General features: G+C 46.6%; 1 protein-coding gene across 3 annotated transcripts; it reads right to left on the bottom strand.

Annotated features, from left to right (window-relative positions):
- Positions 1-203: 203 nt before the first annotated feature.
- On the bottom strand, positions 204-13,557 carry Sh3bp5l (SH3 binding domain protein 5 like). 3 transcript variants are annotated; one of them, XM_090340127.1, is made up of 7 exons: positions 13,443-13,541; positions 12,414-13,027; positions 7,659-7,721; positions 7,383-7,511; positions 4,003-4,164; positions 2,645-2,818; positions 204-2,098 (listed from the first exon to the last, which is right to left on the bottom strand). In XM_090340127.1, the coding sequence occupies exons 2-7, from the start codon at positions 12,594-12,596 to the stop codon at positions 1,631-1,633; spliced, it is 1,179 nt and encodes a 392-aa protein (XP_090196253.1). In that variant the 5' UTR covers positions 12,597-13,027; positions 13,443-13,541; the 3' UTR covers positions 204-1,630. The 3 variants fall into 3 exon arrangements, with proteins under 3 accessions (XP_090196253.1, XP_090196254.1, XP_090196256.1); XM_090340128.1 differs by lacking the exon at positions 12,414-13,027 and having other exon boundaries at positions 13,453-13,557; XM_090340130.1 differs by lacking the exons at positions 7,383-7,511; positions 7,659-7,721; positions 12,414-13,027; positions 13,443-13,541 and adding an exon at positions 4,419-4,771.
- Positions 13,558-13,750: the final 193 nt, after the last annotated feature.

Genomic DNA, 13,750 nt, shown 5'->3' with positions numbered 1-13,750 from the left:
GCACTTCTACAACACAACCTTAGGGCACTCACCCCTTAGGTCTGTCTACACCTGCCCTGTGTGTGACTGGCACACCAGAGAAAGTACTTCATCCCTCATTTCTTCATAGTATGCAGCTTGCACCCTCCGTCCACCTCTCCCTGATCACAGTATCAGAGTTCCTTATCTCATTTTTTCCCCCAACCTCATCTTTGCCCTTTCCTCTTTCTCTAACAGGGACAGGAAACATTACTGTTACATAAACTATTTTATTTGTATTTAAATAAAATCAGGACTGAACCTTACATGCTTGCACACACACATGCACACACACACACATACACACACAAAATCTTCCTTTCTCCTCTTCATCCACAGCCACATCAAACCCCAGAGGTTCTCATTGTGACCATCTTACTTCAACCTGAAAGGGCAGACACTTATGCTAGATGCCAGGCCCACTCCTCATCCAGACCAGATGTTGGCAGTTAACACACAGCTCCAGGCAAGGGCTGGACTTCTGGGTGACAGAAGGATGGCAGGGCTTCCTCCCAATCTGTAAGCACCACCAGGTACATGGAGCCGTGCTCTAAGAGCTGAGACTTCACCCAGGACAAATCCTGTTCTGTTCAGTAGGAAGAAGACACAAGAACCTTGGTGGCTACATTTGAGCATTCCCCAAGTGATCTTACAGCAGGTGTTGTTTGGGAAAAAAGCAAAAAAGAGCATTTGAGCACCAAATTCCCTAAAGCCACACTGTAAGAGGGTGCTGACAGATAGTTCTGCAGTTTCTTCCCAGAAAAAAAAGAAAAAAGAAAAAAATACAAGGACTGGAATGGCAAGGTCTCAGTCTATAGGATCTTGTCACATCTCTAACCCCTCACATGGGCCTGTGAAGGACTCACTAGCACCTTGGCAATGGGGAGGGCTCGGCCCCGCTGGGGAAACACACAGGAGCCAGTTGAGGCTTGACAGTGCTCCCCACACTCTACCCATCTGGCATGCCATGAGTTCTGCTTGAGAGCCCCGATACCACAAAGGCTCAGGTCATAAAGGGAGCATGGATAAGAAAGGTGGTATCTTCCAGACACATACAGTCCCTCCTGCAGGTTACCTACAGGCTAGGCTAGGGGAGAAGGACAAGGGCACAGGGCCACCAGGACTCAGCAGCATACCTAGGGTACCCTGGGGAGCTGCCTTAGGGTGTGGCCAGGGTAAGGGATCAACAGGTGAGAAGCCTGTCCATCCAGTCAGATTACTCATTTTCTCAGATGAGCTTCCCATGTCTTTTATATCAAGTTCCCTGAGGGGAAAAGCCAGACAGATGGAACTCAAACAGAAAGCGGAAAGCAAAGAGTTATCCATAGAAGAAGCAGCACAGATAAAGGGAGACGAACAGGCCAGAGAGCAAGCCTTCTGAACGAGTAAGGCAAAGAGAGAGCTGCCTCCCAGTGGAAGCATGAGAGGGAGAGCCTGAAGAAGACAAGGCCAACACAGAGTGCTGAGAAGCAGCTGACCTCTCCCAAGAAGCACTGTAGACAGAACCATGGGGGAGGACAGGACCCTGGAGGTGAGGGAATCACAAGCCTTCGGGGTCCTATCTGCCCATGTTATGGTAAAGTAACATCACTAGTTGTGGCCATGGAGCTGGCTACAGGCTGACACTACGCTGGTGACGGCCCCCTCGCACTCCTCCATCGCTGCCCCTGCGTCCCCGGCTCTGTGGTCCTAGCTCTTGGCCATCTAGACTAGCATGGTCCGAGAGGCCTCTCAAGTGCTCCACAGAGTCACACTTCTGCAAGTCAGAGGCCACAGTGCGCAAACTCAATAGGCTCAATGTGTCCATGTCGGGGGTGGGGCCAGGCCCCAGGCTGCTGCCCTCCTCTAACCCCCCACCCTCAGCCCCTTCAATCCCACTGTCCCCATCCTCCACACCCTCAGGTCCAGCTTCAGCTCCCACGGGGGAGGACCTCCGTGGGCCTGGAGGATGGGGAGGCAGGCCCCGGCGCCGGGCGTGGATCTGCTCACTGATCTGCTCCAGGTTGCGCAGGGCAACTGAGTAGCGAGTCTTGGCCTGTGCCACCTGCTGCTCCAGCTCTGTCACCTTGGCCTTGTGCTCCTGCAAAGGGTGAGGCAGGTAACCCACATTATGGCAGGGTAATCCACAGGGTCTCCCTATCCTGCCTAACACTGTGCACTGAGGCCCTCAGGACTCTAATCCCAGAGCTGTCCTCAGGTCCTACCGTGCATCTCAGTCCAATCACTTCCTCTGGTTGTCTGATTTGGTGTGAGCTCTACCTTCCACAGCCTTCTTCCCAGCTCTTCAACCCCACCAGCTACTCCTCTCGCTCTCCATTGTTCTTCATTACCAGGCTTGGTTCCTTTTTCCCCAGCCCCATGGTCCACCAATCTTTCCTTTCCTCATTTACCTCCTCTTCTTCAACTTTGTTATCATCAGCACAACCCTTCACCTGGCCTCCCACTGGTGTAGGGTTATTCTGAGTGCATACACCACCCTCAGTCTCACCACTGGTGGTCAAAGAGAGTCTTTGCCCTGGAATACCCACCCCACCAGGATGGACCAAGAAGCACATCAGCACTCCCCCATCTGCCTTCCCTCTCTACACCCAAGAGGTCCCTTCCTTTCCTTGTCCTACTCAGCTACCTCTAGGATTTGGCTGAACTGGGCCTTGAGCTCGAAGTAGGGGCGGCTCTTGCCAATGGCTCGCCGGAGAGTCTTCTGTAGGGACTGGACTCGAGCCTCAGCCTGCTGGCACAGCCGGGTCACTCGCTGATGCTCCCGTTCTCCTCGAAGCCGCTCCTCCTCTGCCTCGTTCACCTGGCCCAGATTGGGTGAGAAGGATATATCACTGATCTGGAACAGGGGCTTTACCTGGTATCTGCCCCAGGATGCCCTAGAAGAACCTGAACAGGAGTATCTGTGACCCCACACTGACTGCAGAGTCTGACACATGTGGGAGTAGAGGATAGTGGGTTCGTGAGCCTCAAGAGGCCTTAGTAGTCACCTGTTTTGGACTTGCTACCGGATCTGCTAGTCCCGAAGGATGAGATCAAACATGTTTCTGCAGCCGCCCCTTCCCATCTTCTCATCCATCCTCAACCCTACCACCTGCCACTTGGCCTTGCTGCAGAGTGGACAAAGAGTGGCGGAGGCCATCTGGATAGCTCATGAGCACACTGCACATCTGCAGCAGCCACAGTTCTGGGGGTTCCCGGTTAGGGGTCAGGGATAAGAAGAGGCCCTATGCACTGGGGTCTCCGGGTTTCCCCACACCACCTGTGCAGTTGGCACACATGTTCAAGGAACAACCAAAACAGCACTTCAGTTGTGTCGTACTCTGGGCTGAAGCACACCAGATCCCCATTCCACCTCACAGGTGCTTCCTCCCCCTCCTTAGCCTACCTCAGACCGTTTTAAATTGCCCCATGTGCAATGTTCTTTGTCCCATTTGCATGAGCTCCACCAGTAGAAGTGGCTCCTCTGTATGAGAAGAATCAAACGACACAGCCACCTCCTAGAAGCTGATACTGGCCCTGCTCAAGCTGTAGGTGACAGAATAAACCTATGCCAACATCTTCTCATTCCTCAGTCTATTTTCAAGAGCTTGGTAGTTATATATACATAAATTAGACCTCAAAAATCAAGGCTCACTGGCACAAAGCAAGAGTAGAGAAGGCAGAACATTCTAAAAATAGAAGCAGTCACAAAACTAAACCTAACAAAATGTGAATGTTGAATCGAGGGCTCCATCAGGGATGAATTGTTCGGGTTAATCTCACACTGAGAGGGAAAAAAGAGCCAGAATGACATTCTGAGTCCAAGGAATATGGAATATGGGAAGCACTGGGAAGTGGGAACATTAGGAACAGAGCCACACTGAGTGCACTTTTTGCCTGAAACAAAATCTAAACTGAGATAGTAGAGAAAGGGAAAAGAAATAAAGAAACAGCAAAAGAAGTACTAGAATCAGTGAAAGGAAGCTAACAGCCTCACCCACTTACCTTGCAGGTAGCATGGTTGAGCATCTCTTGCCATGTGGGGTCTAATCGGTTCTTGTCAGCCATGACACCCTGTTCAGCCACAAATACCATCTCCCGGGCAGCGTTATGCATGCTGACAGCCCGCTCATACCGCAGAGCAGCCTTCTGTGTTTCCTGCTGGGCCTAAGAGGAGGAGGAGATTATCAGGATGGAGAGCCCTGGGGGGGCTGCCAGCATCCACAGATACCCACCATATGAGTGAAGACAGTAGATGGAGAAAAGGTCCACTTGCAATCCATTTCCCAAACTTCACTAAGAAGAAATGCCATGAAAGCAACATTCTATAATGTATATTTTCCTAAGGATATGGCTGAGGAATACAAGTAAATATTAAAGCCGGTGCTAGGTGGTTCATGTCTTTAATCCTTGCTACTCACAGGAGGCTGAAATCTGAGAATTGCAGTTTGAAGGCAGCCCAGGGAGAAAAAAAAATCCAAGATTCTGATCGCCAATTAACCAGCAAAAACCTGGAAGTGGAAGTGTAGTACAAACCAGCCATAAGTGACAAAGTAGAGGAAAGGTACAGGGCCTGAGTTCAAGCCCCAGTACCAGCCCTAGATATGAATATGAAAAGAGTAATACTACCAATGGATGGTAGGTGGGTTTAAACTCTCAAAGGCTGATAGCCTTTTGCCCTAGAAAATGTTTTGCCATTTTAGTTGAAAGGTAAATAGAGCCATGGGCCAAAATGTCACAGGAAATATGCTTCCGAGACCCATATTCAGAGGATAAGTTGAAGAAAACAACTATATAAGTGTTCAAAGATACTTGCCATAACCATAGATTGACCAGCCTTAACCAAACATCTAAAACCCCAAATACTCCAGAATCTGAAACTTCTTGAGTGCTAACAAAACACTATAAGCAAAATATTCCATACCCATAAAATTGAATCATGCGCAAAATGATTAAAGATACTTGGATAAAAATTATCTTTAGGCTCGGTGCATAGGGTATGAAATATAATAAATATCATGTTTGTGTATATTCCAATATCCCAATGTGTGAAACAATGTGAAACCTGAAACACTTCTGGTTCTAAGCACTTCAAATAAGGGATTTAACCAAGGAAAAACCTTGACGCAAACTTGTTTCACTTATAGGAAATTCATTAAGAAAACAGTGTATCTGGTGTGAAGAGCTACTCAGTCTTTTAAAACGGCATACGTTTAAAGCTGTAGGTCAGCTCAGTGATAAAACACTTGCTTAGTATTCAGAAGACTCTGGGTTTGATCCCCAGCACTCCTCAGCAGCCCCCTCCCAAAGCAGTGTGTGTGTGTGTGTGTGTGTGTGTGTGTGTGTGTGTGTGTCTGTATGTGTGCGTATTCTGACATGATACCATACATCATAATGGTAATGGAACGAAAACAGTACATATTATATAATTTTAGCTTTGCAAAATATGTAGCAAGGTGATTTTTTTTGTTTGTTTGTTGGGTCATGGGGCTTGAACTCTGGGCCTGGCCTGGCTGCAAAGTGATTTTTAAAACAAAAATCATACATGCTGTATTAATCACATTTTGTATTTTCTATATTTTGACCTCTTGAAGGCAAACTAGTTAAGAAGAGATTGTGTCTCTGAGGTATAGCGTATTTCTACACTTAGCAACGCCTCAATTTCACAGCAAAGGAACCAATCAAAAGCTGAATTCTCCAACTACCTTTATCTTTAACTGTATCTTTATCTTTAACTCTAACTCAAGATTTTGCTGGTCCTAAAATCACCTCAAGGCCAGAAATTAGAAGAAATACCATTCTTATAGCCTAGAGTGTACCATATCTAATCAAACTAACCAATCCTAAAATTACTCAAACTAGCCTGCTCGACCTCATTCTTTCCTAGGAAAATCAAAATAAAGGCTCTGGGTTGCCTTCTTCACTACTGCCACCTAATGGATCCTAGCTGAACTTTCACAGGGTTGGCATGGCATGCCCCTTTCTGAAGTCTTCTTTAGAAATAATTTCTTTGGCCAGGTGAGGTGAGTCATGCCTGTTATCCTAGCTACTCAGGAGGCTGAGATCTGAGGATCAAGGTTCAAAGCCAGCCCAGGCACAAAAGGACCTGAGACTCTTATCTCCAATTAACCTCTAGAAAACAGGAAGTGGGGCTTGGCCCAAGGGTAGGGTGGTAGCCTTGAGCTGAAGAGCTCAGGGACAGCGCCCAGGCCAAGTTACAAGCCCTATGACCCACAAAATAATAATAATAATAATAATAATAATAATAATAATAATAATTTATTTGAAGGCAGTTATCCATACCTTTACACCTTTACATACTGGATTAAAAAAATAATGGAAATCTGAGTAGGATTTTGGACAATCTTGGATTTCATTCTTTTTGTTTTGTTTTGTTGGCTGGTCCTGGGGCTTAAACTCAAGCAGGGCTTGAGCACTATCCCTGAACTTTTGTGCTCAAAGTTAGCACCCTACCACTTGAGCTACAGCTCCACTTCTGGGCTTTTTGTAGTAAACTAGAGATGTCTTTTTTTTGCCAGTCCTGCTAGAACTCAGGGTCTGGGGACTTTTTGCTGTGACAGCAGCACTTTTGATTTTTTCTGTGTATGTGGTATCAAGGAACTGAACCTACGGCTTTTTGCGTATTAGACAAGTACTCTACCACTAGGCTACACTCCTGGCCTAAGATAAGAGTCTCTTGAGCTTTTCTGCTCAGGCTAGCTTTTAACTGTGATACTGAGATCCCAGCCTCTTGGGTAGCTAGGATTAAAGGTATGAGCCACCAGTGCCTGCCTGATTTCTTTTCGTTTCGACTATATTTTTCTAATGGTGAACACAAATAATGTGTGTAAAAAACAAAATTAGAAGTGAAGCAAGAGAGAGGATCAAGTAAAGGATAAAAGAAAGACACAGGAAGCAAAGGAAAGAAAGAATGGGGGGAAATGAAAATAAGAGAACATTACGAGTAGCATAACAAATAAGCTCTAAAACCTGATTCCTTACAAACAGAAGATATTTAAATTAAACATCAGCAAGTGGGGAGTGTGGGTATAGCTCAGTGGTAGAATGTTTGCCTAGCATTCGTGAACCACTGGGTTTGATTACCAAAAGAAAGAAAAATTTAAGAAAAGAAATAAAATACCAAAAAATTAAAAAAAAAAAATCCCAGCAGGACTAATTTAGCTCTTCCATAGCAGAACCCACAAACCTGCATCCCATCATTTCTGAAGCTATATGCCCATTTTCTAGATCTTAGCCAATAGTAGGAAAGGAACTTAACTCACAGAGCACTCTTCCCTGAGGGCTAGGGTTTTGCTTTATACGCCATACAAAGATACAACAGTGTTAAATAAAGCCCTCCCTGACTGAGGGTCAGCCAACTGTACCTCCTTAGCCAACCGCCGGGCCTCATAATAAGGTCGAGCCTTCTCAATGCAGCTCCCCAATTGGGAGCCCTGTGTGTTCAGCTTCCTCGCTGACTCTTGTAGGATCCTGCGATAGGTGGTTCTGGCTTCCTGGCAAAGGGACAGGGCAGAAGAGAAACAAGTATATTAATTTAAATTCTTGTTTTTCATGAATGTTCCTTCCCTGTCATGGTCTCAATCTGGGAAAAATACAGACAGACATCTAAAGACCAGCCCAAGAATAAGAGACACACTCACATCTAGCTGTAGTTCCACCTGATTGATCTCCTCACTGGCCTGGTTCAGATGTTCCAGCTCCTCCTGCCAGAGATAAGGAGTGAGTTAGAGCTGAAGGCAGTAACTGCAAGTCAATTGTGCAGGGTGGGGGCAATGCACAGAGAAAGCCCCACTTGACCAGAGAAGGGAAGTAAGTTACTGTGGGCAAGGGAAAAGAAATGAACTATTCCAGTACCCCCCTTGTCTTGACACATAATGTAATAAGGTGGCCATAAGCCTTCAGTCTCTCCATCACATTCTCTCAATGAGAGACTCCTTGGAGATGAAGGACTCTCCTACAGAAGGCATGCATGTTCTGGGCTGAGGTCCACTCAGTACTGCTTACTACATACTTACCACCTCTCAGTAGGACAAAACTCAAGAATTTAGAACACAGACAGGTAGTAGATCATACAAGTGAGGAAGAACATCATGTAATCCTCATCGGCAGTAATAAAGCTGAGTGAGCATTGATATCCCCCTGGAACACAATGTCACCTACCTGGGCAACAGTCCAGGGCAAGATACCCTGGAGCATTTGCCCCACCCCCACCCCAGAGCAGAGACCCAAAGAGCAGGTCCCAAAGTAAGTAAGTTCACAATCATGAAGACCAATAGGGCCAGGGCCCTCAGGCCTTCTCCCAATGGCAGAAGGAGCATCTCAGAGCCTAGTGTGGTTGAAGATAGCAACTTCAAGCAATATGAGAAAGCTTGGAAGGACCAGGGAGACCAACGTGAAAACCTCCACCAGCATTTAAGATGAAAGATGAAAGGGTAAACTCCAAGTAAAAGCAGTACACAGAACCAGAGGGATTGGCTGGATGAACCAATCAAAATCAGGGAAGCATATTAGCTCCTAGGAGGCATGCGGCCTACTTGGACAATTGGGACCCTGTTTCTCAATGAAGTACATCTTGTGGAAGTAAAGAATAAACCTTGGGGAAATTAGTATAAGTGCCTCACTGGCCTCTGAGTTGGACAATGAAGCAACGAAATGACTCCAAAGCTTTCTGTGAATTGACAAGAGAGGAGAAAGGCAGAGAGCCTAAAAGAACTCTCTCCTCTGTCTGAGGAAACACATAAGTTCCCAGAATTCCTAGGGAGCTGAAGATACTCTTGAAGAGTGTTGGTCAACACCAAGGGCTCTAGGGAGGTACTGCTCAGCTACAAGGTGTCTGCCTTGCAGCCTTTCAACTGGACAGCAGGACCCAGCCTAGTAGTCACTCAACAGCAACACCACTACTTCCCATTTATATACTACCCATGACATTGGATCCTACTTACCTCTACCTCACTTCACTTTCAAGCATCCAAAAACCTGTTGAGGGGGTTGGGATGGCATGAATATCTCCCTTAATTACCCATGTAACTCTTACTTCCCATCAACACACATATACACTTTGATCCTGAATATTCTAAGTTAGTTGGAAAATAGGAAATCAGTCAGGTGCATTCAGTACAGTAAAGGGTAATGAACTGTCTCTAAATGTTCTTGAATACCGCAATAGACAGAAATATAATGTGAACTGCCTATTTTTTGTCCTTTGTTTTCTATTCCTTGGTAGAACTGTAAATTGAACCAAAGGCCTCTACTTGAGCCACACCTCCAAACCTTTTTGCTTTTAGTCTTCAGATTAGTCTTACTATTTTGCCCACGACAGTTCTAAACCATGTTTCTCCTATTTCCACCCTCTCTAGTAGCAATTTTATAGATGTAGGTAACTCTGCCCAACTAGAATATGAATTTTCTGGCAATCATTTTTTTTTTATTTTGTCTGAGACTAGTACCCAAAACTACTCACTGGCTGGCACTCTACCAAATGAGCCACCCTTCCAACTCCACAATCACATTTTCAAAAAGTAAAACAGGAGCCAGGAGTGTGGCCTATTGATAGAGTGCTTGCCTAGCATACATGAAGCCCCAGGTTCGATTCCTCAGTACCATATACACAGAAAAAAGCTAGAAGTGGTGTTGTGGCTCAAGTGGTACAACGCTAGCCTTGACAACACCCAAGGACAGTGCCTAGGCCCTGAGACCAAGCTCCAGATTTAGCAAAAGAAAAAGCTAAAAAATAATGCTGGGTGCTGGTGACTCTCACCTGAAATCCTAGCTACTCAGGAGGCTGAGTTCTGAGGATCATGGTTCAAAGCCAGCCCAGGCATGAAAGTCCAACTTTTATCTTCAATTAACCACCAGAAAACCAGAAGTGACACTGTGGCTCAAGTGGCAGAGCACTAGTCTTGAACCAAAAAGGTCAAGGACAGTGCTCAGGCCCTGAGTTCAAGCCTCAGGATAAATCAAGGAAGGGATGGATCTATCTATTCATCTATCTATCTATCTATTTATCACTGACAGGAGAAGCCAGGATAGCAGAGAGCCTGGAAGGCAAGGAGAGCATGAGACATAGTTGCCTGGAACATATCCAAGGCAACTGAGTGGGAAGTCACTAAGTAGTTAAGGTATTGTTTTGAGCAGTCACAACACATTCCATTTGGCCTGCTCCACCAGGGACTCCTAGCACTCAGCTAATATGGAATTTAGGGAGGACTAAATCTGAGTCATCATCCATCAATGAGCCAGTGGCCAGCAGGGAGGGTAACCTCCCTAGGGTACACTGGATACATTCCCAGAATGCCAGGCCACTGAGTGGGGCACTCAGGCTGGAGTCTCCCATCTCACCCAAGTGCTCTCCCACAGTCCATTAAAAGGCTCAGGAAGATAATAAGTAGGACACACAACTTTTCTGTGAGTGATAAACCAACAAGGACACAGATATGACAGCTCACCCAGAAGACTCTAGAGGGGGCAATTATGCAAGCGTACCTACATAGTTGAGAAAACAATGTGGCATCACAAAAAAAAGGCAGAGCAAAGCCCAAGGGATTAACCAGGCCATCCTAGTACCAATGGAGACCTTTCTAAGAAAGATAGCCATTTCTGAGAACCTTGGAAAATACAAAACCAGAACCCCTCATTTTGAGATATCCCTAGTTCAATGGACTCGGCCCTGGCTGTGTATGTATCACCTCTTACCCCACTCACACCAAGTTTATCCAGATGGTCTGGTAAATGTTTTATGACTCCTTGGTGAGGTCTGATGAACTTATGGGTAGAAACCAACTAGATAAATGGAAAATTCAGAAAAATGGACACTCACTGACACCATCAACAGTTAAATGAACCTCAAAAAGCACATATCTTCATCTTCTCCCCGTCCGAAAGCCCACACAAAAAAAGGGTTAAAGGTTGCTCTTTCCTCCATGAAGAATGGCCCCTATACTAGACTTCCTTTCACACAAGACATTAAACCTTTGCTGAGGCTAGAGGAATGGCCTAGACACTCATGTTATCAAAACCTCTTCTCCCTGAGCAATCAAATGTTCCACAACATGCTACACAACTTAGCAAGTGAAACAAGGATCTGGTTTCCTCCTATAAGTGACACTGCAAGCTCAGTGGTGGTGAAGTGGACCTTACACCGCTTCAGGATACCAATCTACATGGAGCTCCTCTGACGGACTCTTCAGTGACAGACATGTTCTACTTCTGCACTATCAGTACAGCACTGCCAACACAGTACAGAATTCCACTTTTTATCAGACATATTAACATTCACAAAAGTCACAAAAGACTGGAGACTGCCTGAATACAGCCCAAGACTTTCACACTACAACTTACCTCTTTAGTGGACAACAAACCAAACAAGAAGAAAAAAAGTCCATGTTTTCAATGTAGCACTCATGAGGCACAGCAGACATAAATCACTGACTTCTGCCAGAAATAAATAGCACACCAATGCTTCAGAATTAGCATTTTCCTAGTCTGAAAGACATTTCCCTAACCCTCCTATATCATGGGAAGCCAAAAAAATGGCCACATAAGAATGGCTTTCGTTCCTTCACAATTCACTGGAATAATCCAATAAAGGTTTGTTGACAGAGAAGCCCATGAATTCAAGCCTGAGATGGGTAAGTCACTTCCTCAATGCCATCATCTTGGAGATACAACATGACTAAGTGGCACGCTTGGACTCAAACACACAGGCACATCCTGGTCATTATCTTACCAGGCAGTTTCTCCATGAAGTCCTTCTAAATCAATGCCTTGGAATACCACAATCCAGCTTCAGTTGAGCAGCCATCAACTCTACCCAGTGCCCCAAAGTCTCACCCACAAAGGTCTCTACCAAACAAATTGATAATAGTCTCTCCCATTACTGAGCCAATAATGTGTAGTTAACAAATGATCATAACTGACTGAAATTCTCATACATCTAAATTTTTTCATAGGCATAAACCTGACACCACATGAAGGGTCTGGGAACTTACAGATGTGAACTTCACTAGAAGACAGAAACAGGAAAAGGAAAGATTCCTTCAAAACTGTCCTAATGTTGGAATCACCTCATTTGACCTCTGACACAAGCAGCTCCTCTGCTTAGAGAAGCGTATAATCATTCTATCCTCTACTGACTTAAAATGTACCCAGTGGCAATATGGGTTCAGTGACTTCAGTCAATCTATCAAGGAGACACAAAAGGCCCTTTTCTGCATTCTGTCAGCACTTTTTTTTTTTTTTTTGGCATTTGCAACGCTGTAGACATAGTTTGTTGGCAAATTTTCCCAAACCAAAGCACTGAGGAGAGATTAAGTCTTAGCTTGAGTTCATCTCACAGCGCTTCATAAATCTAGACTCTCAATTCCCTTCCTCTCCTTCCACTCACTCAGTCTTCTCACCTGAATTCTAGGATCCAATTCTTCCTCCTCTCTTGGGGACAATTTGGACTCACTACTGTTGCTTCCACCTCCTCCAGGCTCCTCTGCAACTGGGCTCCTAGGGACTTCATCCTCTACAAGCTCTGGCCGTAGTTCCCCCTGTGGGGTCTCCCGCCCCCCTGCAACCTGTCTGAACTCAGCCATGATGAATGGGAGAGGGCAGAGCCCTAGGAACAAGAGAAGACTGACATGCTGGGACCAGGGACCAAGTCTGTGGTTTCGTGGGCTTTGGATAGCAAACAGAAGAATGTCTCTTCCCCAAAATGTAGAAAAAGGAGGCGGTGAGAGAACCTCACACTTGGTTATTGAGACCAATATTCAAATTGCCAGTGGAATTCCTACAACTAAAGCCTTGTCTGTGCAAGAGTTCTTTCCTCCCTACTACAGGGAGTCGACCAAGAGACAAGGAGTCGCAGCTCAAAAGTAGGGGACAAAGGGGGCCTGGATCCTGGGCCGAGGCCTGCGAAGGGAAGCACCATTCGGAGAGTGGAGGCAGGCGCCTCCAGGCTGGAGTGGCAGATGGAGAGAGAAGGCTGGACCAGAGCAGAAACTTGGGGATGAGAGTCTCCGGGGAGCTGTTAGGAAACAAAAGCCAAGTTATATGTCAGCATCAAAACTTGGCCACCAGCTCCTTCCAATCAATCCCTCCGCTTTCCCGGGACTCCACTTCAGTCCCCCCGCACTCCCCTGTGGGGACCAGCCCCACCTCAACTTTCCTCAGACCTCTCACCCCCGCTCCTCCCCAGCTAGAGCCTAGGCAGAGATCGCACACCCCTCCTTCCACCCCTCCTCTTCCCGCCCCACTCCACCCGCGGCCGGCTCAGCAGTTCACCTTGTAACCCCCAGCCTCGCCCCATCTGCTCTCGCGTATTAAACCCCGGGGACAATCTGAGCCTCCAGAGTCCACCCCACACCCTTCTACGATCCCAAGGACCGTGCCCCAGCCTCGGGAACATGGTCAGGCGCAGAAAGAGGACTTCGTTACCTTACCTCAGTTTACCTTTCCATGCGGAGCCTCTGAGCGGCAAACAATCTTCCCCCTCCCTCCCGACAACAAGCAGGTCCAACCAAAACCCGACCCGGCCGCGGGGAAACGGAACTGCGTCATCACATAACAACGCCCGCCCCACCCGGTCCTCCCCAGCCCCGGTCCCGCCCCGCCACTCAGCCGCCGTACACCACGGAGGCGCCGTGCCTCCATTCGGACTCACGTTTCTTCCATTCCTCGTCATTTTTTCGCCAGGAATAAAAATAAAGTAAACAGGAGTGCCTAGCTCTGAGGAAGCCGAAATCCTCCT

The sequence above is a fragment of the Megascapheus bottae genome, chromosome 10 (genome assembly GCF_031878675.1).
Source record: "Megascapheus bottae isolate mThoBot1 chromosome 10, mThoBot2.hap1, whole genome shotgun sequence".
Classification (NCBI taxonomy): domain Eukaryota; kingdom Metazoa; phylum Chordata; class Mammalia; order Rodentia; family Geomyidae; genus Megascapheus; species Megascapheus bottae.
The sequence above is the reverse complement of the archived record's forward strand: the minus strand, read 5'-3'. Positions and strand labels throughout refer to the sequence as shown.